At 43.2% G+C, this 26,241-nt stretch overlaps 13 protein-coding genes across 13 annotated transcripts; 6 read left to right on the top strand and 7 right to left on the bottom strand.

The window, feature by feature from the left end:
* Positions 1-656: 656 nt before the first annotated feature.
* Positions 657-915, top strand: BDB00DRAFT_737615 (uncharacterized protein; the record flags this gene model as incomplete). Its single annotated transcript, XM_053118408.1, has 2 exons — positions 657-703; positions 774-915. Coding segments are annotated over 2 exons (189 nt in total), but the record flags the coding sequence as incomplete, so codon positions are not given.
* A 453-nt stretch (positions 916-1,368) lies between these two features.
* On the top strand, positions 1,369-3,316 carry BDB00DRAFT_842031 (uncharacterized protein). The gene is made up of 6 exons (XM_053124858.1): positions 1,369-1,788; positions 1,922-2,072; positions 2,185-2,294; positions 2,422-2,435; positions 2,536-2,704; positions 2,794-3,316. The coding sequence occupies exons 1-6, from the start codon at positions 1,703-1,705 to the stop codon at positions 2,933-2,935; spliced, it is 672 nt and encodes a 223-aa protein (XP_052975954.1). The 5' UTR covers positions 1,369-1,702; the 3' UTR covers positions 2,936-3,316.
* A 236-nt stretch (positions 3,317-3,552) lies between these two features.
* BDB00DRAFT_931799 (uncharacterized protein) lies at positions 3,553-4,463 on the top strand (the record flags this gene model as incomplete). Its single annotated transcript, XM_053129052.1, has 3 exons — positions 3,553-3,681; positions 3,768-3,873; positions 4,038-4,463. The coding sequence occupies exons 1-3, from the start codon at positions 3,614-3,616 to the stop codon at positions 4,461-4,463; spliced, it is 600 nt and encodes a 199-aa protein (XP_052975953.1). The 5' UTR covers positions 3,553-3,613.
* Positions 4,464-5,084: 621 nt separating this feature from the next.
* On the top strand, positions 5,085-5,687 carry BDB00DRAFT_790891 (uncharacterized protein; the record flags this gene model as incomplete). Its single annotated transcript, XM_053120997.1, has 3 exons — positions 5,085-5,146; positions 5,241-5,346; positions 5,424-5,687. The coding sequence occupies 3 exons, from the start codon at positions 5,085-5,087 to the stop codon at positions 5,685-5,687; spliced, it is 432 nt and encodes a 143-aa protein (XP_052975952.1).
* Positions 5,688-5,937: 250 nt separating this feature from the next.
* Positions 5,938-6,593, bottom strand: BDB00DRAFT_770133 (uncharacterized protein; the record flags this gene model as incomplete). The annotated part of the gene is made up of 2 exons (XM_053119860.1): positions 5,938-6,252; positions 6,342-6,593. The coding sequence occupies 2 exons, from the start codon at positions 6,591-6,593 to the stop codon at positions 5,938-5,940; spliced, it is 567 nt and encodes a 188-aa protein (XP_052975951.1).
* Positions 6,594-7,269: 676 nt separating this feature from the next.
* BDB00DRAFT_603406 (uncharacterized protein) lies at positions 7,270-8,132 on the bottom strand. The gene is made up of 2 exons (XM_053117993.1): positions 7,646-8,132; positions 7,270-7,541 (listed from the first exon to the last, which is right to left on the bottom strand). Exons 1-2 carry the CDS (start codon positions 8,025-8,027, stop codon positions 7,423-7,425), a joined length of 501 nt encoding a protein of 166 aa, XP_052975950.1. The 5' UTR covers positions 8,028-8,132; the 3' UTR covers positions 7,270-7,422.
* On the bottom strand, positions 8,107-9,809 carry BDB00DRAFT_603507 (pyridoxal phosphate-dependent transferase). Its single transcript, XM_053117994.1, has 4 exons — positions 9,509-9,809; positions 9,184-9,405; positions 8,922-9,105; positions 8,107-8,797 (listed from the first exon to the last, which is right to left on the bottom strand). The coding sequence occupies exons 1-4, from the start codon at positions 9,671-9,673 to the stop codon at positions 8,238-8,240; spliced, it is 1,131 nt and encodes a 376-aa protein (XP_052975949.1). The 5' UTR covers positions 9,674-9,809; the 3' UTR covers positions 8,107-8,237.
* Positions 9,810-9,965: 156 nt separating this feature from the next.
* BDB00DRAFT_884421 (Tricarboxylate/iron carrier) lies at positions 9,966-11,690 on the bottom strand (the record flags this gene model as incomplete). Its single annotated transcript, XM_053128326.1, has 7 exons — positions 9,966-10,126; positions 10,210-10,333; positions 10,434-10,512; positions 10,619-10,796; positions 10,879-10,984; positions 11,092-11,210; positions 11,675-11,690. 7 exons carry the CDS (start codon positions 11,688-11,690, stop codon positions 9,966-9,968), a joined length of 783 nt encoding a protein of 260 aa, XP_052975948.1.
* Positions 11,691-12,382: 692 nt separating this feature from the next.
* BDB00DRAFT_742037 (Cupredoxin) lies at positions 12,383-14,129 on the bottom strand (the record flags this gene model as incomplete). Its single annotated transcript, XM_053118473.1, has 2 exons — positions 12,383-12,457; positions 12,525-14,129. Coding segments are annotated over 2 exons (1,680 nt in total), but the record flags the coding sequence as incomplete, so codon positions are not given.
* A 1,136-nt stretch (positions 14,130-15,265) lies between these two features.
* On the bottom strand, positions 15,266-17,154 carry BDB00DRAFT_602872 (uncharacterized protein). Its single transcript, XM_053117992.1, has 6 exons — positions 16,893-17,154; positions 16,709-16,804; positions 16,505-16,630; positions 16,212-16,415; positions 15,644-16,119; positions 15,266-15,559 (listed from the first exon to the last, which is right to left on the bottom strand). The coding sequence occupies exons 2-5, from the start codon at positions 16,796-16,798 to the stop codon at positions 15,739-15,741; spliced, it is 801 nt and encodes a 266-aa protein (XP_052975946.1). The 5' UTR covers positions 16,799-16,804; positions 16,893-17,154; the 3' UTR covers positions 15,266-15,559; positions 15,644-15,738.
* Positions 17,155-17,958: 804 nt separating this feature from the next.
* On the bottom strand, positions 17,959-19,073 carry BDB00DRAFT_770186 (emp24/gp25L/p24 family/GOLD-domain-containing protein; the record flags this gene model as incomplete). The annotated part of the gene is made up of 6 exons (XM_053119863.1): positions 17,959-18,108; positions 18,190-18,260; positions 18,334-18,403; positions 18,502-18,639; positions 18,750-18,832; positions 18,920-19,073. 6 exons carry the CDS (start codon positions 19,071-19,073, stop codon positions 17,959-17,961), a joined length of 666 nt encoding a protein of 221 aa, XP_052975945.1.
* Positions 19,074-19,465: 392 nt separating this feature from the next.
* BDB00DRAFT_841967 (geranylgeranyl transferase type-1 subunit beta-like protein) lies at positions 19,466-21,703 on the top strand. Its single transcript, XM_053124857.1, has 9 exons — positions 19,466-19,767; positions 19,864-19,994; positions 20,101-20,168; positions 20,270-20,421; positions 20,509-20,641; positions 20,739-20,784; positions 20,872-21,050; positions 21,138-21,243; positions 21,335-21,703. Exons 1-9 carry the CDS (start codon positions 19,676-19,678, stop codon positions 21,481-21,483), a joined length of 1,056 nt encoding a protein of 351 aa, XP_052975944.1. The 5' UTR covers positions 19,466-19,675; the 3' UTR covers positions 21,484-21,703.
* Positions 21,644-23,986, top strand: BDB00DRAFT_961975 (hsp71-like protein; the record flags this gene model as incomplete). The annotated part of the gene is made up of 3 exons (XM_053129733.1): positions 21,644-21,980; positions 22,121-23,747; positions 23,832-23,986. The coding sequence occupies exons 1-3, from the start codon at positions 21,807-21,809 to the stop codon at positions 23,984-23,986; spliced, it is 1,956 nt and encodes a 651-aa protein (XP_052975943.1). The 5' UTR covers positions 21,644-21,806.
* Between the last annotated feature and the right edge of the window lie 2,255 nt (positions 23,987-26,241).

Below are 26,241 nucleotides of genomic sequence, written 5' to 3'. Positions count from 1 at the left end.
TATACGAAAAGCACAAAAAAAGCTCCTTCCTTTAATCGTTCACTAGTTCCTTGTCTTGCTTCGTCTGTCCATCTTCTATTTCTATAATAAAGAAGACCCCTTTTTTGTTCGTTTGTTCGGTCAACTCTCCGTGTTGTCACGTTCAGAATGAGGATGATAACGATGATGGGACCGGTTCCAATCGATGCCACTCTCAGCAGCAGCAGTAGCAGCAGTAGCAGCAGTAGCAGCAGTAGCACCCAAACCTTTTTCATCACAAGAGTACCCCGCTCGGATGTTGTTTACTTCCATAAAGTTTTGGTCCAGTTCTCAAATAATCATCGTTCACTCTTGCAAATCAGCCCGCCCTAATCCGACTCCCTCGCTTCGTCTATATTTTTTGTTTCTTTCAGCTACTGCCTTTCTCTTTTCGTTCAACCAGATTATTAATACGACTTTTCTTCCTTTGTTTCTCTCCACCCGTACTTACATCTTCTATCTAAATCTATCCTTCTTTCTCGATATACAGAAGCGACGTGTGTGCAGACGAGCACAAGATTAATAAAATTAATATAATGCTTTCTCCAAAATCACCATCATCACTATCATCGTCATCAACAATCGAAGCCAAGCATCAACAGAAGAATGGTCTTCATCCTGACAAAAAACCTGAGCTATACAAGACAGAAATGTGTCGTAATTGGGCCGAGATGGGTCATTGCAGGTAATAATGAAGAGAATATCCACCTGAACAAAAAGAAATGTTTACTGAATATATATGGTGTTATCCGTAGATATGGTAAAAAATGTCGATTTGCTCATGGAGATCGAGAACGAAGAACTGTTCAGCGACATGCTCGATACAAGACGGAAATCTGCCGAACTTACCACATGACCGGGACATGCTTATACGGTGTTCGGTGCACATTTATACACGATGAAAGTGGCCGTCTAAATGATGATGACAGCAGTATGAGCAGTAATAGCAGCAGCACAAGCACCAGCAGCAGCACTTCAACAACGCCGAATATAACAACCGCAACCGCAGCAACGGTGTCAGCAACAAAAACAGCAATGGCAGATCACTACTACTGCTACCACCCTCTCCCCCGACTGAGTTCAACCGTCTCCACACCCGAGCTTTTGCTGAGCACCACTGTAGACAACAACAAGAAGGATAAGCGACTCGCGGCTTTTTCCTCCATTTGCTCATCGAGACAACAACAGCAGCATAGTCATGACGTTTTCAGATCATCTCGTCACGGTAACCATAGCAACAGCACTTGGTTTACCTGGCAACAACAGCAACAGCAGCAGCAGCCACAATATCATCATCATCATGGTTCTGTACAGAGCTTCTATACCTCACCCAATTTAGCTTGTTAGTAGGAAGAACTGATACCCCGCATCACTTATCTTCAATACTTCTCTCTCTCTCTCTCTCTCTTTCTCTCTTCATACCATTATCTATTATTCTTACTTAACTACGCAAACTGTTGTATATCAATCAAATGTAAAAATCGGAGAACTTGGTTTTCGTGGGTTCAACTGCCACAAGGAAAAAGATAACACCAAAAAAGAACCGAGAAAGGTTGATATCCGACGACCCGACTATGATGGATGCGTCAAGCGGGGTAGTAAAAAAAGGAAACTAAGCTTTCCTTTCACAACCACGATCGTAAACCATTGCTCGAATTTTTCGCCCATTTCATTCTTATACATAATGCATAAACCATCATCAACAAAGGCATCCATTTCAGGATCAGCAGATCCACAACATCTTGAGAAACAGCGAGAGGCAAATCAAGCGTAATTGTTTTTTAAATATGTTTATGCCATTGTGAAGAGAAGTGAATGACGTTGCTTTTTTTACGAAAAGAAAAGAGCACATACTACTCTTTATGAAACAAAAACAAATTAAACAAAACTATAACAACAACAGTTTTTTCCGGAAAGCGGTCACCGAACGAAATAGAAAATTGGAGGATTTGCAAAAGACACACACTGTATTAGAAGAAAACGTTTCTAAAGCATTTCAACAATCAAACGGGACCAAGAACGGATCATCCAGCGGCATTACAAAAGCAACGATGGTACGCTCCTCGCTCCTTTCCCACCAACTATAGCCCACTTTCTGAGGGTTCATATGTGAACTCCTTAGTTAGCAGCTTGTATTAATACGACCATTGTTTTAAATATGAGTAGGCTTATTCATTACTAGGTGAATTGATTGATGACTGTATATACGACGTACTATTCGAGGCACATCGAGACATTAAGCAAGCCAACAGTATTTGTCAAATATGTCAAACACGGTAAGTCAGAAGAAGAAATGTGGATAGATAGAACGCAAAAGAGAGGGTATTTATAATCAAGGTGGCAAAACTGATCTTGTTTCTTAACACCCCCTTATTCCCATCACCTCCTTTAATTCATTGTTAGCTGTCGACAATACGGTAATTTTGTTTCCGAAAAAAAAGAGCTTACATTACATCATTGTTCTTTTCTATCATTTATCCATTCATTATATTCTAATTCTAAAATCGAACTTTGCAGTATCGCGACCGGGATGTGATGTGTTCGGAAACACCTATGCCGCCAACAATCTGCCGGCGTATGAATGCGTCAATTGCCACAAAATGATTGCAGCTGTTCGATATGCCCCACATTTAGAAAAGTGCTTGGGTCTTGCCGGAAGACAGTCGAGCCGGGTAGCAAACCGACGGTGAGGACCCACAAAAAGAATTACACAAAGAACCGGCATATAGGACTCAAGAATGTGTCGTGTAATAATGACACCATGATATCATATAGACTTGGGTCATCCTCTCCATTTGCATCCTCAGCATCTGTGCCCCAGTCAATAGGAGTCTCAGATGAACCTATCGCATTTAGTGACCCAGAAACGACGACCCAATCAGATAGCAAAAAGAAGAAGAAACCGCTACCGGTATAATTAGAGCAACTATTTCGTGTATCGACGTCGGGCAGCAGTGTAAGAAGAATTCCTAATTTGGGTTTGATTGCATTTTTTTGTATAGTCTTCAGCTGCCAATGGTATATCTCGTATAAAAAAGCTCAAGAGTACGTCGTCGTCGGAAAAGCTATGAAAAAAACAGCAATGAGGTTTATACAGCACACATACATCACACAATCATATATCCATTTATATAAGCTCACGAATTTCCATTCTCTCTTTGTAAACAACTATTTTCGCTCTTCTGTGTTGTCAGTTAGTACATACTATTGTTAGAAATTTCGGCTGTAATTACACCGGACAAATGCGCGCATACATGCATCACGAGCACACAAATAATAAAGAGGTCTATAATCATCATCATCATTTACAATAATAGTATCATCGTCAACAAGGAAAGCACCACTTACACCGGGTTTTGACCAATTGTGGCGAACAAAACGGCAAAAAAGCATAAATGCAATGTCAATTTAACAACGACTCGAAACATGCCCAAGTCACTATCATAATACACATTATCATTAACATTCATTTGCTCCTACTCTTACGATGCGTGTCTGCTCTTTGTTTTTTTCGTCTCTAAACGTCGCCGGAATTGCTGCTATCCTACTCGCTACCCTGCCGAATTTCGCGGACTCATACTGTGTCTACAACAAAATGGAAGATGGCAGCGACATCGACGTTCGCCAGATTAGCGGCCAGGGTGCAAAATCCAATTATTTTGCGTACGTTATTACCATCGTTATCATTCAGCCTCTCTATTATCACAGTAGATACTAAGTATATAAACATTCCCCTCATCATGTATTAGCCGGTTTGAGCATAGACAAATTCGTCCTGGAGAGCACGAATGCTGTCCATACGATAGTTACGATTGTAGTGATAAACCAGATAAAAATTCTATTGTTTCTTTTTGGGTAAGTGCAGTTTTCGTTTTGTTAGTTCATATCTGGGCAAGTTGCGCTTAGTAGTATACCAACGTCCTGTAACACAAATATGCATTACACATCCTCTCTTTTGGCTCAAGATCTCCTATCATTAACACAATCTAATTAATTGCGGTTCTTTTCTATTAATATAGTCTCACCACAGTAATGAAAAGTTTTCGGATTATGGCGTCGAGATCAAATGCCCTGCTGGAGGATTCGTTATATTTCACGGTACTATGAAGGCTCCTAGATTCAGCGTCTTTTATGACAATGGCGCTCCTCTCCAAAACCACATCGGTTACCGCTACGTCAATTTGCGCAAGTCACGTAAAATGCAGACAAGTAGAGTCAAAAAAGGTCAAGAAGCTAAGAAAAAAGAGGCCATCGGTGATGACACTGTTGCCGACCGAAAAAAGCACGCCAAAGATTCCGGAACTGCTGCTTCTACTATTGATGCCGGTGACAAAAACAGCAACAACGACGTGGAGAATGCCACTATTACTGTTTCTAACAGAGAAAACAAATCCAAATCCAAGGATAACGGTGTTGACAAACAACAGAACAATGAGGAAACTTAGGATTATAAGAACTTTTGTCTCTTCCCGCTATAGTAATTATGATAGAAATAATTCCTTTGATAGAATTCATTATTACAGCAATGTAATACATATTATGATAATAGAACTTTTGATAATCCTTCTTCCTCTTCCTCCTCGAAAAGTGTACTCTTTGTCGGTGCTGCACGCTAAAACCACACATCAGGTACGCCATTGGTTGAAAATGGTGAATAGGAATTGTCAATTATGCACGAATACAAAGAGGGAGGGAAAAAACGAAAAGTGTACATCGCTTTATCAATCAACTTCTTTACACGTCGCTCGCATATCTATTCATGATTCCAATATGCTAGCGTACCAGTTTTTTCCTTAAACCTGAAGAATCCGTTTTTGATGGAAATGTGCATAGAAACAAAAACGTATAAAGGAAGGGAAAAAAATTGCATTGAATATATAACCTCATTCCTCTTTCCCTCATTTCCATACTACTACTACTGCTACTAATACTTTGTTATTACTCAGCACACACGTTTTACCACTATGCGTTTCTTATCTGTTACCACTTCCCCTTTGCTTATCACTGTCATAGCTCTACTGCTTACTTTTACACGTGTCACCTTTGGATATTGTGTCTATAACAAAATGGAAGACCGCTCTGCTCTTTACATCCGTCAAACTGGAGGTCAGGGAGGAGATCTCTTTTCGTAAGTATATCGCCATCTATTGTCACTGTCTTTTGATCTGTTATAATCGTGGAAACTTACCATAATGATTGGATAATATGTAAATGTATGATAGCCGTTTCAGAAGAGATCGACTTTATGCCAGCGAGGATGCATGCTGTGCCTATACTAATAAAGACTGCTCCAAGGAACCAAGGCGCGACTATGAAGTGAAGTTTTGGGTAAGCTTATTGTTATTGACCATCAAGTTGCCGTGAAAGTAATGTATAGGACGCTCATGGATTGTTCATTTTTTTAGGTCTCTCACATTAAAACAACTACGAACCGTGTAGATCCTACTGGCTATGAAATCACTTGTCCTGCTGGAGGCTTTATTATTTTCTCGGGAACATGGGAGGACCGCCGTTTTCAAGTCTTCGATGCCGATAGCCAGCCCGTCGATTTTTACCTCGAGCATGTCTATAGAAACTATGCAAAGCGTGAAAACGTGCTAGACGATCACGAAAATGAAAAGAACAACGCACACCATGATGACAACGACCAAGGAGAGCCCATGGTCTGAAAGGTTACGGATCCTAAGGAGACTGAAGTGGTCAAGAAGGATTTCTGAATAGATGAGGCGAAGGAAACAATAACGATGAAAAGAAAAGAAAGGGACCAATGATAAAGAAATGGTTTTTAATCGTTTGTATGCCATAGATAGGCCACACAACAGCAATAATATGTAGAGAAGGGTATAGAATATATACAAATCGTAATAATAGAAGCAATGATAATAGAAAACGATAATGATGAAGAATAGACTTTTTTCTTTAGAAGTTGTTATGATGATGATGATCATAATGGGTTTGGTTGAATTCATTATTGATGTCGAGTGTTCGAATGGGTGGTAACTGGATATCTTTATTGTCTTTTCCCTGATCGCCTATTTCTCGTACATTGCGCCATCGCTCCAGCCATAGTTCAGCGCGATCCACAGTATCAGAAAAGATGGACGAGATGGATTGTAACATTTCCACCGACTCGGTCCCGAAAGTTAGCACCTTGATTGCATTTTCGTCGTGGACAGGAGATAATCCTTCCTTCGGTGTCAGTAGTGGCGACGCTGCTGGTGATGACTGGATATCCTACGTGCACCATATGAATATGACAAACCATAATAATTAAAATTCGTGTATCTGCTTTTGTACGATAGTGAACATTTTTAATGACTTACCCAACGATTTGGCAAATCTAAAATGAAACCTCGCACAGCAACTTTGGAGTGCTGCGGGAGTGATGTGCTTGCATATCTGCTGATTACTTCGACCACCTTACGAACAGTTTCCACGATATCTTTTTTGACAGAAGAAAGGGGGCTACTGTTACTGGTTGTTGGCTGTTGTTGATGAGGTACTGGGGTATTGTTTGATGGTGCTGATGATGAAGCTGCTGCTAGTGACACAAGATAGTTTCGTACTAGTGTCATTTGTTGTTCGATATGTTGTATCGCGTACCGTAGCCAGCTCAGGCAGTACTTGAGACATTTCATGGATTCTTCACTGACGACCGCCGCAGTACTTCCTGCAGCCGAGCCTGCTTGGACAACAAGTTGCTGCCACGTACTTGTCGCGGCAGCTGTTGGTCGGTGATGATTGTGCATTATAGGAGAGCGAGAAGGCGGGTGCTGATATGGTGCTAATCGAGCCGGAGATGAGGAGGGTGAGCTCGTTGTGCGTGTGGATGTGCTGAGTAATCTCGTAGCAGTGGTAGCGTTGTTGTTGTTCATGGGTATGTGCTATTGTTGGATGTACCAAACAGCAAGAAAGAAAAGAAAGAGAATAAAAGGTAAAGAATCAAAAAGTTGAATCCAGCAGCCGATTGATCCGGCTCTTGAGCATTTTCACGTGAGCCCCAACTTGAACTTGGTTGTTGCGCCACCCGAAAGATTTTTTTTTTAAAACCGACAGTTGCTTACTCAGTCGTGAGATCATCATCAGCTTGTTTCTCATGCTACATATGAATTAAGTATATAAGGGAAGAAGGTTGGGTGTCTACATTTACATATAAACACACCAACGTTGCCGTTATTTGCTTCGTGACTAGCGCATGTTGCTACAGCTTCTCCTCTTGTTCTTTTTATTGGTTCTAATTAATTGGCGCGACGTACTCAAGATCTGAAAATTACGCCACTCAACAAGAATTGGATCGAGCCCTGTCAGTTTTTATACCTTTAAAGCGCAAAACACAGTATTGTGGCGATTATTACTACATATACGAAACGCCAAAGCATCTATTCCACCTATGACACTTAAGCATTACACGATTATCCGATACACATTACTAGAAGGTTGTGCCACTGCTGTGAATGTGAAGTGTATTAAGCTTTTTAGTAGTGTCAAGTTCGTTCCAGAAAGTATCTTGTACAACCCTCTATCTGCATGAGTATGCGTGTATACACCGATGTGGGTCGTGGGCCATAAGCCTCACGTTAGTATTAACGTTTGTCCTAATTTTGTAAACTCAACATTTTATGCTTACCTTCCATGTGATGTTCACCACGACGTCCGAGAAAGAGCAGCAACTCATCAAAACGTTGACTGAGGAAGAGGGAGAAAAGACGACCAATGATAAATAGATCCAATATCATAGAACCCAATTGATTAGATACTAATTTTATTTTGTTGACGTAAGCAGCTTTTCGATCTTGCTGCTCGGATCCATTTCCGAGTTTTTGAGTATCAATTATTGCCTTCAAAGCATCCTTGCTACTGCATCCGAAGTCGTCCATCGTAGTTCGGTGATCCTTATGCTCAACGGGTGGCTGTGTGCACGCGTCAACAGCGGGTTGAGCATGGCAGAATAGGAGCTGATACTGTATGGACATCATTATCGACAGTCTTAGCAAAAAATGATTATCCATCAATTCGTTTGTATCACAAGCAGCTACATTACAGTATTCTATTTCAGAATTTGATTGACTTTACAATAAATGGTATCAGCTATTTTGTCTTGCTTTTCTACACTTAAAAAATTACAGTACATACACGAAATAAGTAAACGCTTTTGAGAAAGAAGCGATAGTGAGAAAGAAATCACACTAATCTAATAATACTTTTGACCGCTGGTTTTTCTAGAGGGATTTCCAGGCGTTAATCAAACGTGCGATTTCTGGTTCCTTGCGAACAGCAACCCGTACAAACGTTGGGCATGAATAACCGGGCTTGCCACTTCGTACAGGCACACCAGCTTGACGAGCCAAATCAATAGCCTTGGACGCAACCTCCTCAGAGAGCATATCCACCCAGACCCAGCTCAGGAATGGCTTGCCGTGGTACACCCACTTGTCGTTTAAACCAGTGAGTTGGTCGATCAGATAAGCGCGCAAGCGTGTCGTGTTTTCCCAAGTTTCCTTCATGTAATCATCATCAAGAACGACGGCTTCAACAAACTTGAGGGCAGGGCCATTGACAGACCACGGGACTTGGATCTTGCGCAGAGCTTCACAGTGGCTAGCAGTAGGAGTGATCACGGATCCGACGCGCAGGCCAGTGCAGGACCAGATCTTGGTCCATGAATGGATAACGTGCACACCAATTTGATCATGCTCCCACATTTCCTTGACAAAAGCATGGGCCGAAGTAAGCGAATCAGAGCGGAAATCGCTCGAGTGCCATGGTTGCATGGATTCGTCTGTTTTGTCACATATCTTAGAAAGTGAGTCGTCCATCATTGGATAGTTGTTGATTCCCCAAGCTACTTCAAGTCTCCTTTTCTCCCGTCCAATAGATCATATCAAAAAATGCATATTCCTTACCAACAAGAACGGTACCGCCAGAAACAACATTGGCCTTGATAAATGCCTTCAAGCTTTCGACGTCAAAGTAGTCACCAGTGGGGTTGCATGGATTGACAACGCAAAGCAAGTCGACAGGCTCCTTGTATGTTGGATCCATGATTTCGAACTCGTTGTTCTCGGCACTCCGTTGGTATTCACGGTACTATATGGAACCCATGAACCCGGATCAGTCCTAACCCTTTTGCTTCGCTTTTCTCTGTCACTTTGTGCAGTAACTAACCTGAACGTTCCACGGACCTCCCTTCCACTTGGGCTTTGTGACACCGCGAGAAACACATGTCAACAAAGTCTTGCGTACAACCAAGTCGATTAATTCCGAAGCGCCGTTACCCAACAAAAGACGACCGTGATGCTCACTGTAGTTGGATGGCCAGAGGAATTGTGCAAGCGAGGTTTTGGCAGGCTCTTGGTTTGCAGCCGGGTAGTGATGCACTTCGCTGATCTGTTCTTAAAAGGGATTAGTGTTCCTGTGTATGTGTGTCAAGAGTGGAATGGTGTTTGTCTCTCTTTCTCTCTGCGTAAAGTTAATTTTGAAAAAAACTTACAGCTTCCCGGGCAGCGTCGAGAGCTTTGCGGGGAGTACCTAGATAGTTGGTCGTCACGCTGAAGTCTTCGACAAAGTTGTCAAGGAAACGGTGTTCTTGGCCACCATGGAATGCTTGAGTCTTTGTGTCCCAGACCTCGGTCTTTTTTGTCTCGTCGGCCAACATGATGGAATAAAAAGGAATGGGGTTAATGAGAAACCCACAACAGGCGGTCTTATTCTTCTTGTATTTGTATCCTCCTCGGATTCAATAGCAGCAAATGAGAGATTGAGAGGAGCTTGAATAAGCTGCTTGACTCGGTGGCGACGACAAACCTTATTGCTTTAGCAAACTAGCAAAGAAAATAACATCATGTGATACAAGAGAGAAAAAAAAAAGATCTTTGTATTGTTTCTAAATTGCAAACTTTCTATATGATTAAAGAGTCCCCTCCTCGCAGCACTTATGTATTTTATCTCTATAAACCCTTGTTGTAGTAAAGGCGACTAATAGGCTTTCCATTATCATCTTTCAAGTTCTGGAATTCCTTTTCCATGGAAGAAGTATCAAGGGACGAGATCTGTGGGAAGGTGGCGATGGCCAGAGGCAAAGAGGTGAACATACTCAATGCAATCAAACCTATCGTGTAAAGACATTTTATAGTGAGTACATGTACGCCCTTCTGCGCGGATATGTACTGATTTCTGTTGTATGGTACTCACCAACGTTGAGAGGAAGCAAGGCCTTGGGGTTAGTCTGGAAGAATGGCTTCTGGGCCAAGTGATCCATGATCAAGGGTGGGACAACCAATGTAGGGGCGTTTGTCAAGATACGCGACAAAGCAACCTATATGTTTTGCATTTTGTGTATCGGATGGTGTTAGTTAGTATCCACAAATATATTTTACAAACTCATGAATTCACTATCCCCTTCTTCGTTTTGTTACCTGAGAAACAGCGGCAAGACCTGCTTTCTTTGATTTGCCCACGCACTCATCGTTTTCATCGTATACATCGATACCTTGACTATGTTACCCACATTTGAGTAGTTGTCTGTCAGTTTGTCTCTCAAATTGCAAAATAAGATCATCCCAATAAGAGCACTTCATAAACAGAAATCCATCCAACTAACGTGATTTCTTTGCCGCGCATCAAAAACACATTGACAGTTCCTGCAGCTGCGACGGCGGTGAAAGGAACCAACTTCATGAGCATACGTTTGGTGGATGCCGCAATATTCAATCGTGGCACAGCTTGGTTCAAACCAACAGCGATTGCACAGGATGTTGTCACAGCAGATACATAGGCAACTAATATAGTAGCATTCCGTCGATCCAAATCAGAACTCCTTCCCCTCTTTCAGCAGCTTTGATGTAATTAGATTAATATTACCAGCTGTTTCGCTCCAGTTCATGGGCGTCGACTTGTTGGCATTGGCAGAGTTGAAAGCAACGTTGACACTCTGGTTAGCCCATTGCCAGAAGATGGTAGTCTTGATCTATATATTAATGACCAGGAAGGAACAATCGATTAGCCCATTTCTTCTTTCATTTGACCCTAAGGGTCATATATGCGCTTTTAAATAGAGATATAACGTCAGCTTACCGTAGGGTTGGGCGTAAGCATACCAAGAACGAGAACCATGTTCGTTGGGACAAAACAAGACATGCGGAAAGGAAGCAAAATTGGCTCGCCAGTATCGGGATGAAGGGTTGAATCAACCACTAGAGCATCACTTTTGAGTTAGACTCTTCAAAGATCTTCTTCTTCCGATAATGTATATCCTTTTTGAGAGATAAGAGACGACACAACACCTTTCTTTGCTTTCCACAACCGTTCGGGATCGACCTGCATGCTAGGGTTTTGCTTATACTGACCAAGCAAATCCTTAGCAACCTCAAGCTGTTGCTTGGAAACAAACAGTGTGCTATGAAATAATACACAAAGAGAAAAGAAAGGTCAGTGGCTTTATATAACATAATTGTATAAACCGAGAAACCTAATGTTGGTGTCAATGCTTTTGTAATTACCGAACGTCAGTGACATCGACGAAATGACGCACACGGCCCCAGTAAGTCGATTGGGGATATCTCGGCTTGCCTATAATTTAAGTATCGTTAAAACAATGAGTATCATTTGCTACCGAGATTCAAAATGCCCTGAGAGAAAAACCAAAACTAATTCTTACTCAAATCGATCGACATGCTATATACGCGCCTTTAGGATATATGTTCGTTCCTGGGAAAAAAGGAAAGCTTATCAGGTTACACATTCGGTGCTCAGATATTCAAAATCTTGGGAATCGCATGCATTGACAGTCATCGCATCAAAAAATCAGGTGGCTAAGTCAGCTCATTTCATGCGCGGGTGCTAAAGTGATGACAGACGGATATTTGACTTGGACCATCCTGGATATTAACAAGGCCAATTGCCCCTGCTTTCGATCAGCCTTTTGCACAATACATTTGTCCTGTTCAGTCCTTGCACACAATCTGAGCGATGTGCGTAGCTATAGTTCAGCCAGCTCAACTTACTTTACCGTCTTTATACTCATTTGGGATCGAGGCTTCTTCGTGATGTGGCTACACCAACAGCTAAAACTGTCTTGGCAACTAATTTTTTTAATATGCGGCCCATTGCTGCTGCATCAATTTACAAGCGTGGTGATTTACGTAAGAATTAGATGACTCTAATAGTACTGCTGCTTACTATATTTTCATTTTCATTATTATTATTGATATTATCATATATATCTATTACTACCATACTAAGCAGAAAGAGTAGAAAAGAACAAGATACAACGTCTGCGGGAGCAAGAAAACGACTGTTATTGTTGCTGGTGGGTAACATAATCAGCTCGGTACAGTCGATACTTTTCAATGAGCTCTGGTGACTCTTCGAGAACAGCAAACTTTCCCTGCATCATGTGGCTCGTAATATGGCAGTGTAATGCCCAAACACCCGGATTGTCCTATAAATCATGCTACCGTCAGTAACCATCCTCTCTCTCTTGTTCAACTCTAATCATATACACATACAGCATAAATTCGAATCTTGGACCAGCCACAGCCACCACTTTCTTCAGTATCTGTGGGATACACCATGGACACATCTCTGAACAATGGGGTTGGGTAGTTCCGCACATCAGCATGCGTCTCATGTACATACTCCCCAGGACCTGAAGCAATCATATAGTGCGAGTGACCATGTGTATGCCATGGATGGATAAGACAGTTCCGACCGGCCTTTGTGTTTTGCAATACAATATCCACAACCTCGCCCATTTTGATCGGGAACGTATGAAGATCGAGTGAAAATCCATCATTTTCCTTGTCAACCATGTCTGTATGTATATGTCTTTCCAAGACATCGGTGAGCACAGGTCGCTGTCGAGAAATAGGAGCACGGTCATTCATCAGGTATCGCGTTTCGTTGTTGGGCCGTTTAACAGACGTTGAGCGCAGTTTAATCACACGGTCCGCTTGAGCATTCAACAAGGTGGTGCCAGTTGAGTCATCCAAGGGAGCAATTTCAGGCCAGAACCAGTCCAAGATGTTTTCGTTCGGGAACACAGGGAGTCCATCAGCAAGTGTGTATGATGGATAATGCATGCTTTCGGCAAGCTCTTTTCCATTACGTCCAGGAAGGACGGGCTTGTACAAAGTTTCATCTTCCTGCTTGAGGTTATTCGTGTACCGCAAGTAAGCAAATCCGTTTTCGGTGTGACCTCCTGAAGGTCGATGGCGCCAGCGGTAGCTTGTGGCTATAGGGAATACGTTTTCGTCGCCGGCTTTCATATCGCCAGTGTGGATCAAAACCGAAAATCGCTGGCCAGGTCCGATCTCAAGCCAGTCGACTTCGTAGGGCTTGGTGAGCTCGCCATCGGCTTCAATTACGGTCATATTATGCTGCTCAATCGCTACACCCAACGTGCGGAATGTGTGTGCACCAATGATACGCAAACGGTACGTTTGGTTGGGCTCGACGTTAATAGCTGAGTAGCCAGGGCAAACGTTCTTTGTGCTCATCTCTAACGAGCTATTATGGTTATCTTGGTGCACAGTACGTCCGTTCAGCAAGATACTGTCAGCTCCCTTGTCATAGATAAAGTGCTTGCTCATGTAGTATTCTTCACGGTCAACAAAGGATTGATGCCACCATTCGCTTAGCTGCAAAGTTCGTTCACCGTAATATAGGTAAGGTCCCTCGACGAGCCCACAATCTGCATGATCTTCTGGTGGCATTGAACGTTCGTCGTCGTGTACAATCAAGGCTCCTTGCACCGTATCGTCTTGCATTCCTTGATGCGCGTGATAAAAGTAAGTGCCAATCTGGTCGATTACTCGAAATCGATGTGTGAACGACTGGCCTGGTGGAATAGCAGCTTGTGTGACATCTGGCACGCCATCCGACTCGACGGTGCCGTACTGCCGAATTCCGTGGAAATGGACTGTTGTGGAAACATTCAAGGCATAAGCAGAGTTGTGCACAACAACCTCTACATCGTCACCCTTGACAACGCGAAGCGTAGGTGCGGGGAATTGGCCGTTGACGCGAAGGGCTGGATATGGTGCCTGGTGACAGTCTGGATTTGCAAAGTCCGCTGTAATGTCAAGCTCAAAGCGCCGTACTGCTGCATTGGCCTGTTGTCCCAAAAGCAAAGCCAATGCCAGTATGGCTGATTGAAAGCCATGAAAGTGTATCATGGATGCTTTAGTGGATATACAATAAGAATTAGAAAGGAAAAGTGAAAGCGGATGAGGGAGTGAGACAAGCTCTGCTCGGTTATTTTAATATGGATTGAAATGTATACCGTACGCTGTTGTTTGTTCGTTCGCATCGAAACTCCTATTGATATCGTTCTTGGGCAATAGATGTCCATCAGACATATCACAAGGCGTGTACCATTATGTAAAAAATCTCAAAACCTTCCTTTTCCATGGGGTATGACCCTTGGTAGCACATCCTAACAATTAAAAGTTATGCTCTAGAAAGTTTGACTGCATAGCATACATGTGCATGCTTGCCCTGGACCGAGCGCATTTTGTTGCGAGCTTGGGCTGCGTCTCGTTTAAAATATGCATGAAGAATGATAACAATGATTTTTTAAGATGACGGTAACGGTTTATTATTATATTAACAAATTTACAAGACTAATTATAAACAAAGAAACTACCACAAATTCATTTTCTTGTCTCTAGCTTTGATGGACCTTTCATAATCCTGTGCTTCCTCCACCATTCGACGCGTTTGTGGCGCATCCACTCTCTTTTGAAGCCGTGTAAAGCTGGTTTCCTTCTTTTTGCGAACATCAGCCAAATTAGACTGCGGTTTCTTTCGCTTCCGCTTTCCTTTGCTAGGCTCAATCAAGGGCTGATCCACCTGTCGCATTACGTCCCTTTCAATATCCTGCCAAAGATCGTCGGTCGAGTCACTATGGCTTGCTGGCTGCTGTTGGATGGTTGCTGCTGTAGTACCAGTATTAGTTGTGGCAGCTGAAGATGATGTGGATGGTCTGTCTTGTGGCTTCACCGGTCTTCCAATCTCGTCTCGTGGAATAATCTTTCCATGGAACGGGCACGTTACAAGATCACGTCTAGGGCAAAGGTTTCCACTACGCAGGGGTGCTCTACAAGCCTAAACAAGGAAGTTAACGAAAAAAGCAGCTTCAAAACAACAAGTCATGTAATATGCGTGTTTGCTTGTCTTCTTGTTTTCTCGCTGACCTTTAGGTTTTGAGGTACTTGAGGTTTATAGTAAATAGTGCGTTTGCGTAACTGTTCCAGTAAATGCTCTGGCATCTCGTTGGAGCCCTCGCCGACTCCCATAAATCGATGGGATCGCTCTATGTACACCTTTGTTAGACGTATTGCTAAACCTGTTTGTACGTTTTTTCCCTTCTGTTTACCAATGCCACTGGTGTTAAATTGCACTTCGTTTTTGTCCCAATAAAACAGATCGTCACCCCACTACAGGGTTAACCAAAGTTTAGCAAGTATATACGACCGTCCAAAAGCTCTCTTTTATCTCTCAACCATATGTACCTCAACAACAGGTGCTTGTTTCAGAAGTTCTAGAGAAATAAATTATTTAGTCAGATTCACTTTGGGAAAAACGTTCTACCAGAGAGTAGCATTATTGACGCTATATTTCCTACCTTCTTGGTTCGGTTTCGTCGTTGCTTTTCCTTTTCCTTTACTTGACCTTTATTTTGGAGTTGGTTACAGAATATACCATCCATTCATGTCCACATTACCTGTCAATATTATCATTGTCTTCCAATGCTGCTTCTCGTTCTTGGCCAGATATGGTTGATGATTTCACTTCTGGGAATACGTGTGCCCTATTATAGGTGACATCTTCTTCCATCCCTGGTTCAAAAGCAAGTGGGAAAATCCGCTGAGCAGGTGGCAACCTAGGATTTTTCTCATTCTTTTTTGCCCTAGAAGAAGATGAAGGTAATTCCACTTCTTCAAAAAGTTCATCCAGGTACTCGTCCTCGTCTTCCGACTCTTCAGCGTTGTCATCTGCAGGTAGCCGTATACCGAGAAGCTCGGCTTTCCGTATAGTTTCAGTCATTTCTGCCTTGACATCCAGCAATTTCTTCAAAAGAGTCCTCCGCCCTTCGCTATTCTAAAAGTTATATAGATGTTACTCCAATGTATACGACAATACCTCCCTTTCCTTCATTCTATCGACTCAAAGTTTCTCTTCTTGTATGGTACCTGTAAATCCATACGCCCAAGACTATTGATCCATCCGTTCAGCTCTTTGGCATGTTTATCGCGAGCCACTTTATAGCTTTCACGCAGTTGTTCAAATATAACTTGATTTTCATTGGACTCGTGTACCTCGTCGGCCACAGGGTTCTCGGACATGACTATCTCCAATTTGTACCGATTAGATGCCAGACCATGCGATCTGATTTCCTGTTTAACAACATTGCATAGCGCTTTTTTTAGCAATTATATTTGAACCGACAGATACATCAGAGTTACAAGTGTCAAATTGTACATACCTCTTTATAGGTATTGTGATCTTGCGCCTCGACTTTCGAAGATTCTATATCTCCTTTCATCAAAGCATCAAAATCGATGCCTGAAGCATCGTCGTATTTAGGTATCAATATCTCAAAACAACCTTCCTACGTTTGGGCAAAGATTTGTATGATGTGAGTACATACTCTTATCTCAAACCAAGCTCAACATCATTAATATTATACCATTTGCTGTAGGTTCTCATAGATAATGGGAAGTTGCTCTTCAGATTCGCTCGCAATTTGCTCTAATCGTCGTTCATACACTGGCTGCATTCGGGCCTTTTTTTCAAAAGCAGATATGTTGTCAACATCTGGCATAACAATCACAAATTGCATGATATGCATAACATGACCCACTGGGGCATACCAGTCTATTGGCTCTGTCTTCATTTTGTGAATGGATCGAATTGAGGGATGGCTGATCCGCTGCTAGTACTCCGTTATGTTGAAGATAATCGTAAGCAATCGCAATGGGGCGATACTTGTTGGCAAATTTGTCGTGCCATGCTTTGATCAATGCCAATGAATATTGTTTCAATTTCGTAGCCACGCTGGCTGGTGGCGGTAGTTTCTTTTGTCGAACCCCAACAGTAAGTGCAATAAATTGTGGGAATTCGTCGGCAAGAAGTGTGCGAAAGCGGTGCGAGCGTTGAAATAGTTGTTCTGCCAGTTGCACGCACGAATATCGAATCTAAGTGTGTATCGACAGGTTAACATGTTGCTGTAGTAACTCTACTGCTACTACTGCTACTACAGCTGTATGTACAATAGCTAAATGCACAAATTTCATATTTGCTTACTTGAGCATGTTCTTTCTTTATTTGTGCAAACCAATGCTCAAAGGTAAAATCAACGTTGGCATCGGATCGTTTGCAAATGTTCTTGATCGACTAAATAGATCGTTCCCATTTTCGAAGCAGTGAGCAAAAAATTACCACAGCGAAGTTGAACCGAGTACCTTTAAATCGTCTTGGTCAAGATTCCATTCTCCTGTTTCCGTTATTTGCTTAATGAGTTTTGCAAGTTGAGTGCTTGTTAGAACATCCATAAAGCAAAACAGATAAGAAAATGAAGACAGGCGCAGCTGCTGCGGGAGCTGCTTTAAATTCAAGCGAGCTTAATTTCATCGTCAGCCTCCATTGGTCAATCCCGACCGGATGATTCTGCTTTCTCAAGGTACGTTGGTGTTTTTTAAGCTCTCGTTGAGCACAGTGTCTGTGGGAAGACATTCAATCAAGACGGCTCAAAGGGTATTGGGTCGCTAGAAGAAACCTTGTTGGAAATTACGGCGGTCAACATAAGTGACGCTATCTAATCAGTGGAGTGAGTCCTGTCATTTTCAAGGTTAAACACATCAACACAATGCACATCGTAGATGATATGGAAAAAAGAATATGTAAACGATGTCCTTGTTATTACTATTATCAACTTTTTTAAACGAGCTTCTTGGCTACAAAGAAGCTCTTGTAGTGACGCATCTGCCACACACAAATAGCACCTAATACTACAATTTGCATGATCGTCCACCAAACTACACGCGAGTTAGTCAGTTCGGATTGATCACGGTATTCGGCTTCCCGTTCCTGAAAGTAGCAGAAGCGTTGAATTAGCTCTTTGTCATTCCCTTCTTCTTCTTCTTTTCCCCCTATATCACCACTACTTACTCTTTGGAAAGCTTGCTCTCTGCGGATATCTTGAACGCGTTGATTCAATTCGTGAATACGCATTGCCATGGCTACATATACAATACCGTGAGTACCCATTTCAACCATTATTCTAATTGCTACCCATGATCATTGTCAACGTACCACCCAATGTTTCCTTGTGATCATGGTGGTCGCTAGAGGGATCATCAAAGTCCATATCAAATGTCATACGCTATATACCCAAAAAAAGCCATTATAAATGTGAGTTTTTTTCCATATTGTTAACATGTCAGAAGAAAAAAACAAAACTAAGGGGTTAAATTGTCTTACAGTCTTGGTTGAATCGAACCACGAGCTGCTCACGACCGACAAACAAATCGAGTGATCACCCGAATCAGCCGAAGTAAATGTGAAGCGATCCGAAGCTGCATTTTGTCTTTCCACTACAACGTGTTCTTGGGGAAGTTCCTACAGTAGTAAAGGAAACGCGTGAGCCGGTTCCTTATCTTTCGTTTCTACATCTTTTTCCCTTTCTTCCATTCCATCACAGGTGTTTCGGGTGTAGGTAGATAACTCACCTCAACAGTGATTTGGATGCGCACGTCGGGATTCACAATCCATTGGTTCTGAACAGCAGAAAACTGTTCGGCTTTGTATGTTCCTGGAGAAAAAAAAAGACATGAGGGCTAATTCATGAATTCCATTTTCGAAAAATAAAAACGTGATATATGTATGCGTCGCCCTTTACCAGTGACCATGGTTTCCTTTGGCAATTCTTCGAGAAAGCATTTCTTTTCTGTTCCTTCGAGGTAGAAATACAGAGCATCGGATACTTGTGCAAAGATGGCGAGAGAAACTAGTAGCAATGCGGTCAAAAGCCGCGTCGATGATGCACTGGTCATCGTGTGTGTGTGTGTGTTAGCAGAAAGTTGGAAGAGGGTCGCAAAAGGGCTCAAAGTTGGAAGTTCGGTTTGCAGGCAGCCTGTCATTGGCCAATCAATGCTCGTTATTCGATTCGCGCTTTTCCGCACCCTCTCTCATGTTGGTGTGTGTGGATTCAAACCGGTAATACGGGTTTGCTCACCAATAGCATAGCAACAGCTGGAGAGGCATCCGAGGGAGATCATCTGTGGTATGGGACAGGAAGCAATACTGCACTATGCATTTTTGCACCAAAGAATTCGTATCTTCATGACCTAGCTTCATTCCAAATATAAAAGCAAGCATAGATAAATTCCTGAACAAAGCCCTACCCGGATGATAATCTGAGACAGACGTATGCAAGCTCTTTAGCGTGTGTGTGTGTGTGTGTGTGTGTGTGTGTGTGTGCGAGATAAAGCTAGACAAATTCAGGACACCAATGTTGTGCTCTAGCAAAGTAAATGACGAAAAACTCGAGACAAACAATGCCTTTGACAACTCCGCTTGTCTATGGACGTCGCGCTGTGCCCAACAGTTAACTCGCCTTTGTCCACATTTTTTCATCAGGAGTCAGTAGAAGCGAATGTCGGATTTCGATCGTGAAAAGCACATTCGCTACTTTGTAGCCAATCTACGAATGCTGCCTTCAGCATACACGGAGACAGAGACAAACAGGTTCAGTCTAATATCTTACTACGCTGTGCATTCGCTCGGGAGAACACTCTTCATACTGACAGCTCTTTTTCCTTCTTTGTTTACTATTTCACTTAGAATGACACTCGCTTTTTTCTGTCTGGCGTCACTCGAGCTTCTTGGAGCTCTGGACACAGCCATATCAGCACAGGATAAACTCGACTGGATAGAATGGATTTACGCACAACAAATTCGATTAGATACCAAAGGTGAGTTGCTGTTGTCTGTGTGGATATTATGCGTGGCGTGCATATGCTGAATGGTGTGACAAATTGAGATGAAGAAAGCGTTACGACTTATATATAACATGAAAAGGCCTGAATAGAGAGCATTGTGGATTCCGGGGATCGCCGTGCACGGGACGTGCCTTTGAACCTCAAGCGGTAAAGTAGAAATAATGTGCGTGTGCGTGTAAACTCTGATAGAAAGGTTGGCAAGACAATGAAAAGACTTACTCGGATGATGTGGCTGCATGTAAGAATAGACAGAGACCGAGTATATACCCTATGATACATCGCATATTGCAAGTACCTATACCGCCTTGCTGAACTTGCTGATACTTGGAGACGACCTTTCGCGTGTGGATCGCGACGGTATTGTGGGGACCATCAAGCGCTTGCAACAAGAGGATGGCAGGTAAAGAGAATAAGAAGGGTTTTGAAATTATCTAAAAAGCGACGTTGACATCATACTTTCGTTTTGGACGCAACCGAATAAACAAAGTGTTGCTCCGACGAATAACAGTCTGGAAAAGGATGCACGATTCTTGTATTGTGCATGCGCTGTATCCTACATTCTGGATGACTGGCGTGGCATAGATGTAGATTTGTCTGTAGAATACGCTAAACGTCTCCAGGTAACTATTGCCACCATTTCGGGTGGAGGGTAAGGAAGAGAAAGAAGAGGCTGACGTATTTTACATGCACGCTAACGGAGATTCCTGCTTGATATAGACATATGAGCATACATTCAGTCAGTCGCCCAACACCGAAGCACATGGTAATAATGACCCTCGTAAATCATGGTTTAGCAATAAGCCAGAAGGAAAGAATGGATAGGAAGCAGTTATTGACTTGGTTATCCTAGGCGGATCGACCTTTTGCGGAGTGGGAGCATTGACGCTGATGGGAAAACAAACGGAAGGATTGATAAATAAGGAAAAGCTGATAAAATGGTGCTTAAACCAGCAGACTACCGGATTCGCAGGTCGACCCAACAAGGATGCTGACGCGTGCTATTGCTTCTGGATTGGTGCCGCATTGGAGGTAAAAAAACAAAACAAAAAAAAACCGCTCGCTCTCTCGCAACGCGAAGGCCGTCGAGCGATATTATTGACTCATTTTACCTCACAGATGGTTGGTGCGTACCAGCTTGTGAACCACAAGAACTGTCGCGATTTTCTTTTAGCGTGCCAGACTAAAGTTGGCGGGTTCGGAAAGACGCCTGGGACGTATCCTGGTACGTGTGCGCTGCTCTGAAAGAGAGAGAGAGAGAGAGAGAGAATAGAGAATAGAGAATAGAGAAATAACAGCTGTCTGGAAAACAATAGACCTGATGCACTCTTATATGAGTCTTGCTGCGCTGTCACTGATGGACTACGCAGGGATTGGCAAGCTGAAGGTCGCGGTCAATGCGCCAAAGCGGTCGTTTGAAAAAAGGAATATGGTGGCAGCGGCGAGAAAGGAGCAGCACATTTGAGAATCCACCAGAAAGCCACCAGCACACAGTATTGGTTTTGGGGGGACGGGGGGAGGGGCTGGGAGCGACGTGATAGGCTAGAACGGAAAGGTCTTTCTCCGCAATTCGATTTTATTCTTTTTATTATGCAGCTGAAAGCAATCATCATCGACGCTATATAAAACCCTTCACGTCTCACATTTCTGGTTTTCTTTTTCTTTTTTTTTTCAGTCCACAGCGCCTTTCTTTCTTTCTTTCTTTCTCTGCTTCTACTAAGCTACTGCTACTACTGCTACTACTACTACCACCAAAAGTACTTATATCACACAACACTTACAAACACTATGACCAAAGCCGTCGGTATTGATTTGGGCACAACCTACAGCTGCGTAGGCGTATGGCAGAACGACCGCGTTGAGATTATTGCCAACGACCAAGGTAACCGCACCACTCCCTCGTATGTCGCCTTCACTGACAGCGAGCGTCTCATTGGTGATGCCGCAAAGAACCAAGTTGCTGTAAGTATTTTGTACCCTCTGACGTGTATTGTATAATCATCGTCAATCACACGTACCCTCTGACGTGTATTGTATAATCATCGTCACTCACACGTCTTCTTCTTCTTCTTCTTCTGCTGCTGCTGCTGCTGGTGTAATAGATGAACCCACACAACACCGTGTTTGACGCCAAGCGTCTCATCGGTCGTCGTTTTGCTGACCAAGAAGTCCAATCTGACATGAAGCACTGGCCCTTCAAGATCATTGATAAGGGAGGCAAGCCCGTGATCGAAGTCGAACACAAGGGTGAAAAGAAGGAATTCACACCCGAGGAAATCTCGTCCATGGTCTTGATCAAAATGCGCGAGACCTCCGAAGGCTACTTGGGTAGCAAGGTTGAGAGTGCCGTCATCACAGTACCTGCTTACTTCAACGACTCGCAGCGCCAGGCTACCAAGGACTCTGGCTCCATCGCCGGCTTGAATGTGCTGCGTATCATCAACGAGCCCACCGCTGCTGCCATTGCCTACGGTCTTGACAAGCAAACCAAGGGTGAACACAACGTGCTCATCTTTGACTTGGGTGGTGGTACCTTTGATGTCTCCCTGCTTACCATCGAAGAAGGCATCTTTGAAGTCAAGGCCACGGCAGGCGATACACATTTGGGTGGCGAAGACTTTGACAACCGTTTGGTCAACCACTTCATCCAAGAATTCAAACGCAAGTTCAAGAAGGATATTTCCGGCAACGCACGTGCCGTCCGTCGTCTCCGCACTGCTTGTGAGCGCGCAAAGCGCACCCTCTCGTCCTCTGCCCAGACCTCGATTGAAATCGACTCTCTCTTTGAGGGCGTTGACTTTTACACGTCGCTCACGCGTGCCCGCTTTGAGGAATTGAACCAGGACTTGTTCCGTCAGACCATGGAGCCTGTCGAGAAGGTCCTGCGCGACTCAAAGATCGACAAGGGTTCTGTCCACGAAATTGTCTTGGTCGGAGGTTCCACCCGTATCCCCAAGATCCAAAAGATGGTTTCAGATTTCTTCAACGGCAAGGAGCCCTGCAAGTCCATCAACCCTGACGAAGCCGTTGCGTACGGTGCCGCAGTCCAGGCTGCCATTCTCACCGGCGATACCTCCGAAAAGACCGACTCCTTGCTTTTGCTCGATGTCTCACCGTTGTCTCTCGGTATCGAGACCGCTGGCGGTGTCATGACCGCCTTGATCAAGCGCAACACCACCGTCCCCACCAAGAAGTCAGAAATTTTCTCAACCTATGCCGACAACCAGCCTGGCGTGTTGATCCAAGTCTACGAGGGTGAACGTGCCCGTACCAAGGACAACAACTTGCTCGGCAAGTTCGAACTCACCGGCATCCCGCCTGCTCCTCGTGGTGTGCCCCAGATTGAGGTCACCTTTGATGTCGATGCCAACGGTATCTTGAACGTCTCGGCTGTCGACAAGACCACCGGCAAGTCTAACAAGATTACCATCACCAACGACAAGGGTCGTCTGTCCAAGGAAGACATTGAGCGCATGGTTGCCGATGCCGAAAAGTACAAGGCCGAAGATGAGGCTGCTGCTTCCCGTATCCAGGCCAAGAACGGCTTGGAATCCTACGCCTACAACTTGCGCAACACCCTCAGTGAAGAGAACGTCGCTAGCAAGCTCGAGGCGGACGACAAAGAGAAACTCGACAAGGCCATCACAGAAGCCATCGAGTGGCTCGACAACTCTCAAGAAGCTAGCAAGGAGGAATACGAGAGCAAACAAAAGGAATTGGAAGACACTGGTAAGTTAGCGCGCATCAAGACACATGTACTTTATATTATAGTCGTATAGCTTTCTTAACCTAACATCTTCAACACACACATAGCCAACCCAATCATGCAAAAGCTCTATGCCCAAGCTGGTGGTGCTGGTGGTATGCCTGGTGCCGGCGGCATGCCAGGTGGTGCTCCAGGCGGTGCTCCAGGCGGTGCTCCAGGTGGCGGTGGCGACAACGGCCCAACTGTCGAGGAAGTCGACTAAATCAATCCATACAGTCCTCACACCTACGCACTCATTGCCTTCCAAAACATATCTTTTACATCCTTTTGACATCATCTGAGTTTGTATAAACCCTTAGTATGAAAAATAAAAAAACCAAGACATGCTCGTTGTACATAAATAAAATGAAGTTGTCTTCCACTTGAAGAATAATTCTCGTCGCACACGGAAAAAAAGTCTACAGCCTCATCGATGCGATCGTGCATATTTGTAGCAACAGGTGACAGTAGACAGTGGCCACTCCAACTGTTGTTCAGGCTGACAGTCCTGCTGTAACGCGTCTTTTCCTTCAAAGAGAGGACTTTTCGCAAACAACTGCACGTTTTCAACGGCTGATAATGACAATGATTATCGACTGCCCATATTGATTAGCGGTGTATTGTGGAAGCTTGTGATGTGCAGCTGCATCACGTAATAGCAGGGACGTGATCACCCAATGAAAGCAATACGCGCAGTATTTAACGCATAACATTAAAGCACTCCTATCCTTTCATCCATGCTTTATTATCCATCTCCATGTCTGTTAAAGCAGCTCACTGATACTGAGTATATCGTCCCGTGCGGATCCGTGTATTTGACAATATTAAAAACCAAACTTCCTTGGCTTATGTACAATTATTGCACGACATGAAGGACTCTGTCACAGCAGAAAGGAGCTATCAGTTTTGCATGGGCTGGTCCCGTTGCCTTGCTAAGCAATAACAGCAACTGAAAGTCCTTGTCCCCCTATCTGTGTTGTCAAACTCATCCTTCTCAGTAGGTTGTATCATTAAAGTAATTCAAGTTGTTCGGTTGTTTCTACAGCACCGAGATTCTGTGCAACAACACATATGAAAAGGTTTTCTCGATGTGAGATTTCTATTAGTTGTTACAGGATGTCTATTCACCTGCACAAATACTTTGACGAAACGTTTGGTAGTCTTGGCGAGGTTGATAGCTCATTGTCTCTTTTCCCATATTTATGAGCAAGTGCTCACTTTTACCATTACACGGTCGCTGCAATTATTCCTATAGCAATGTCTCTGTCAGCTCAGACCGCGATTGTTTATACATATCGCTCAAATCTAGAAAACGAACTCACTAAAACTGACTCGGTACAGCATACATACCCATTTCAGTTTCCCCAGCATCAGCGATCCCGGGAATAGACACACTTTAATATAACTGTGTTCTTCTATTTACATATATGTTGAGGAAGCTGTGATATGCTAATCTTTGCTCGCGATTGGCACGGCAAAAATTGTCGGTACAGCGTTCAAAGTTTGGCATGAATCAGTCGCGACGTAACAAATAATAACTGCTGCCATCAGTTTTGGTATGAATTCGCTTAAATCTAATGTAGTATACATTGGTGTGTGAGAGGTTGAAAAGGAAAAGAGAAGAAAAGAGGGGTTGCTATGCAACTTTGAAAAAATGGTATATTACCAATTTTGGCAGCAAGAATATGTGTATACACCCATATGATACATCGTGGAAAGCACTACAGTCGCATGAGGATAATCATGCAAAATCAATTTGAGTCTTGGTGATCCAGAATCGGCGCGCAACAGACTGTGTTCCACATGAAACAACGCCGATATCCAAGTATCCTTTTTCATCGCTACCAAAGCAAAAGAGATGTTGCAACAGGGAAAATTAACTATTCTTGTGTGTTCGCGTAGGACTGTAAATTCCACGTTAAAACATATCTCATAATTAGCATTCTTATATTTTCTGTGTTTACGATGATATAGCAACTGTCAGATATAGGGACTCACATTGACGGGGAAGGGCTTTTAAACAAAATTTGCTGGTATCATAACAAAGTAAGAGTGGATAATGCGTTAGTGCAAGTACATGTATAGAATTTGATAGAATGTATTAGCAAATGGAAGATAAAAGGCGTACAGAATCATCCCCATACATATATATGATGAAGCAAACTGTCAGCATTTGCGTCTTACACCGATAAAGCAGCTTTGTAGATGTAGCGACCAAGTAATGCATTGCAAGTTCCGCATGATTTTTCTTCGCACGAAAAACCTGCATAGCAGTAAGAGATAAGTGATATGTATATGACATGGCAGGTGTGGGACATATATTCGACGTTGTCCCGTTTTATGGAATCCCATTCAGATATCATTTTTCTCGGTAGCCAATGCCAACCTTCAGTTTAATGATGCTCTCCAATATCAAATTATTATAGCCACAATAATATTCGCTCATTGGTGTGACACCGAGATCCTGCTTGCAAAAAA

This window comes from Zychaea mexicana (assembly GCF_025766255.1).
Source record: "Zychaea mexicana strain RSA 1403 chromosome Unknown BDB00scaffold_83, whole genome shotgun sequence".
Classification (NCBI taxonomy): Eukaryota; Fungi; Mucoromycota; class Mucoromycetes; order Mucorales; family Lichtheimiaceae; genus Zychaea; species Zychaea mexicana.
This window is presented reverse-complemented; position numbering and strand designations above follow the sequence as displayed.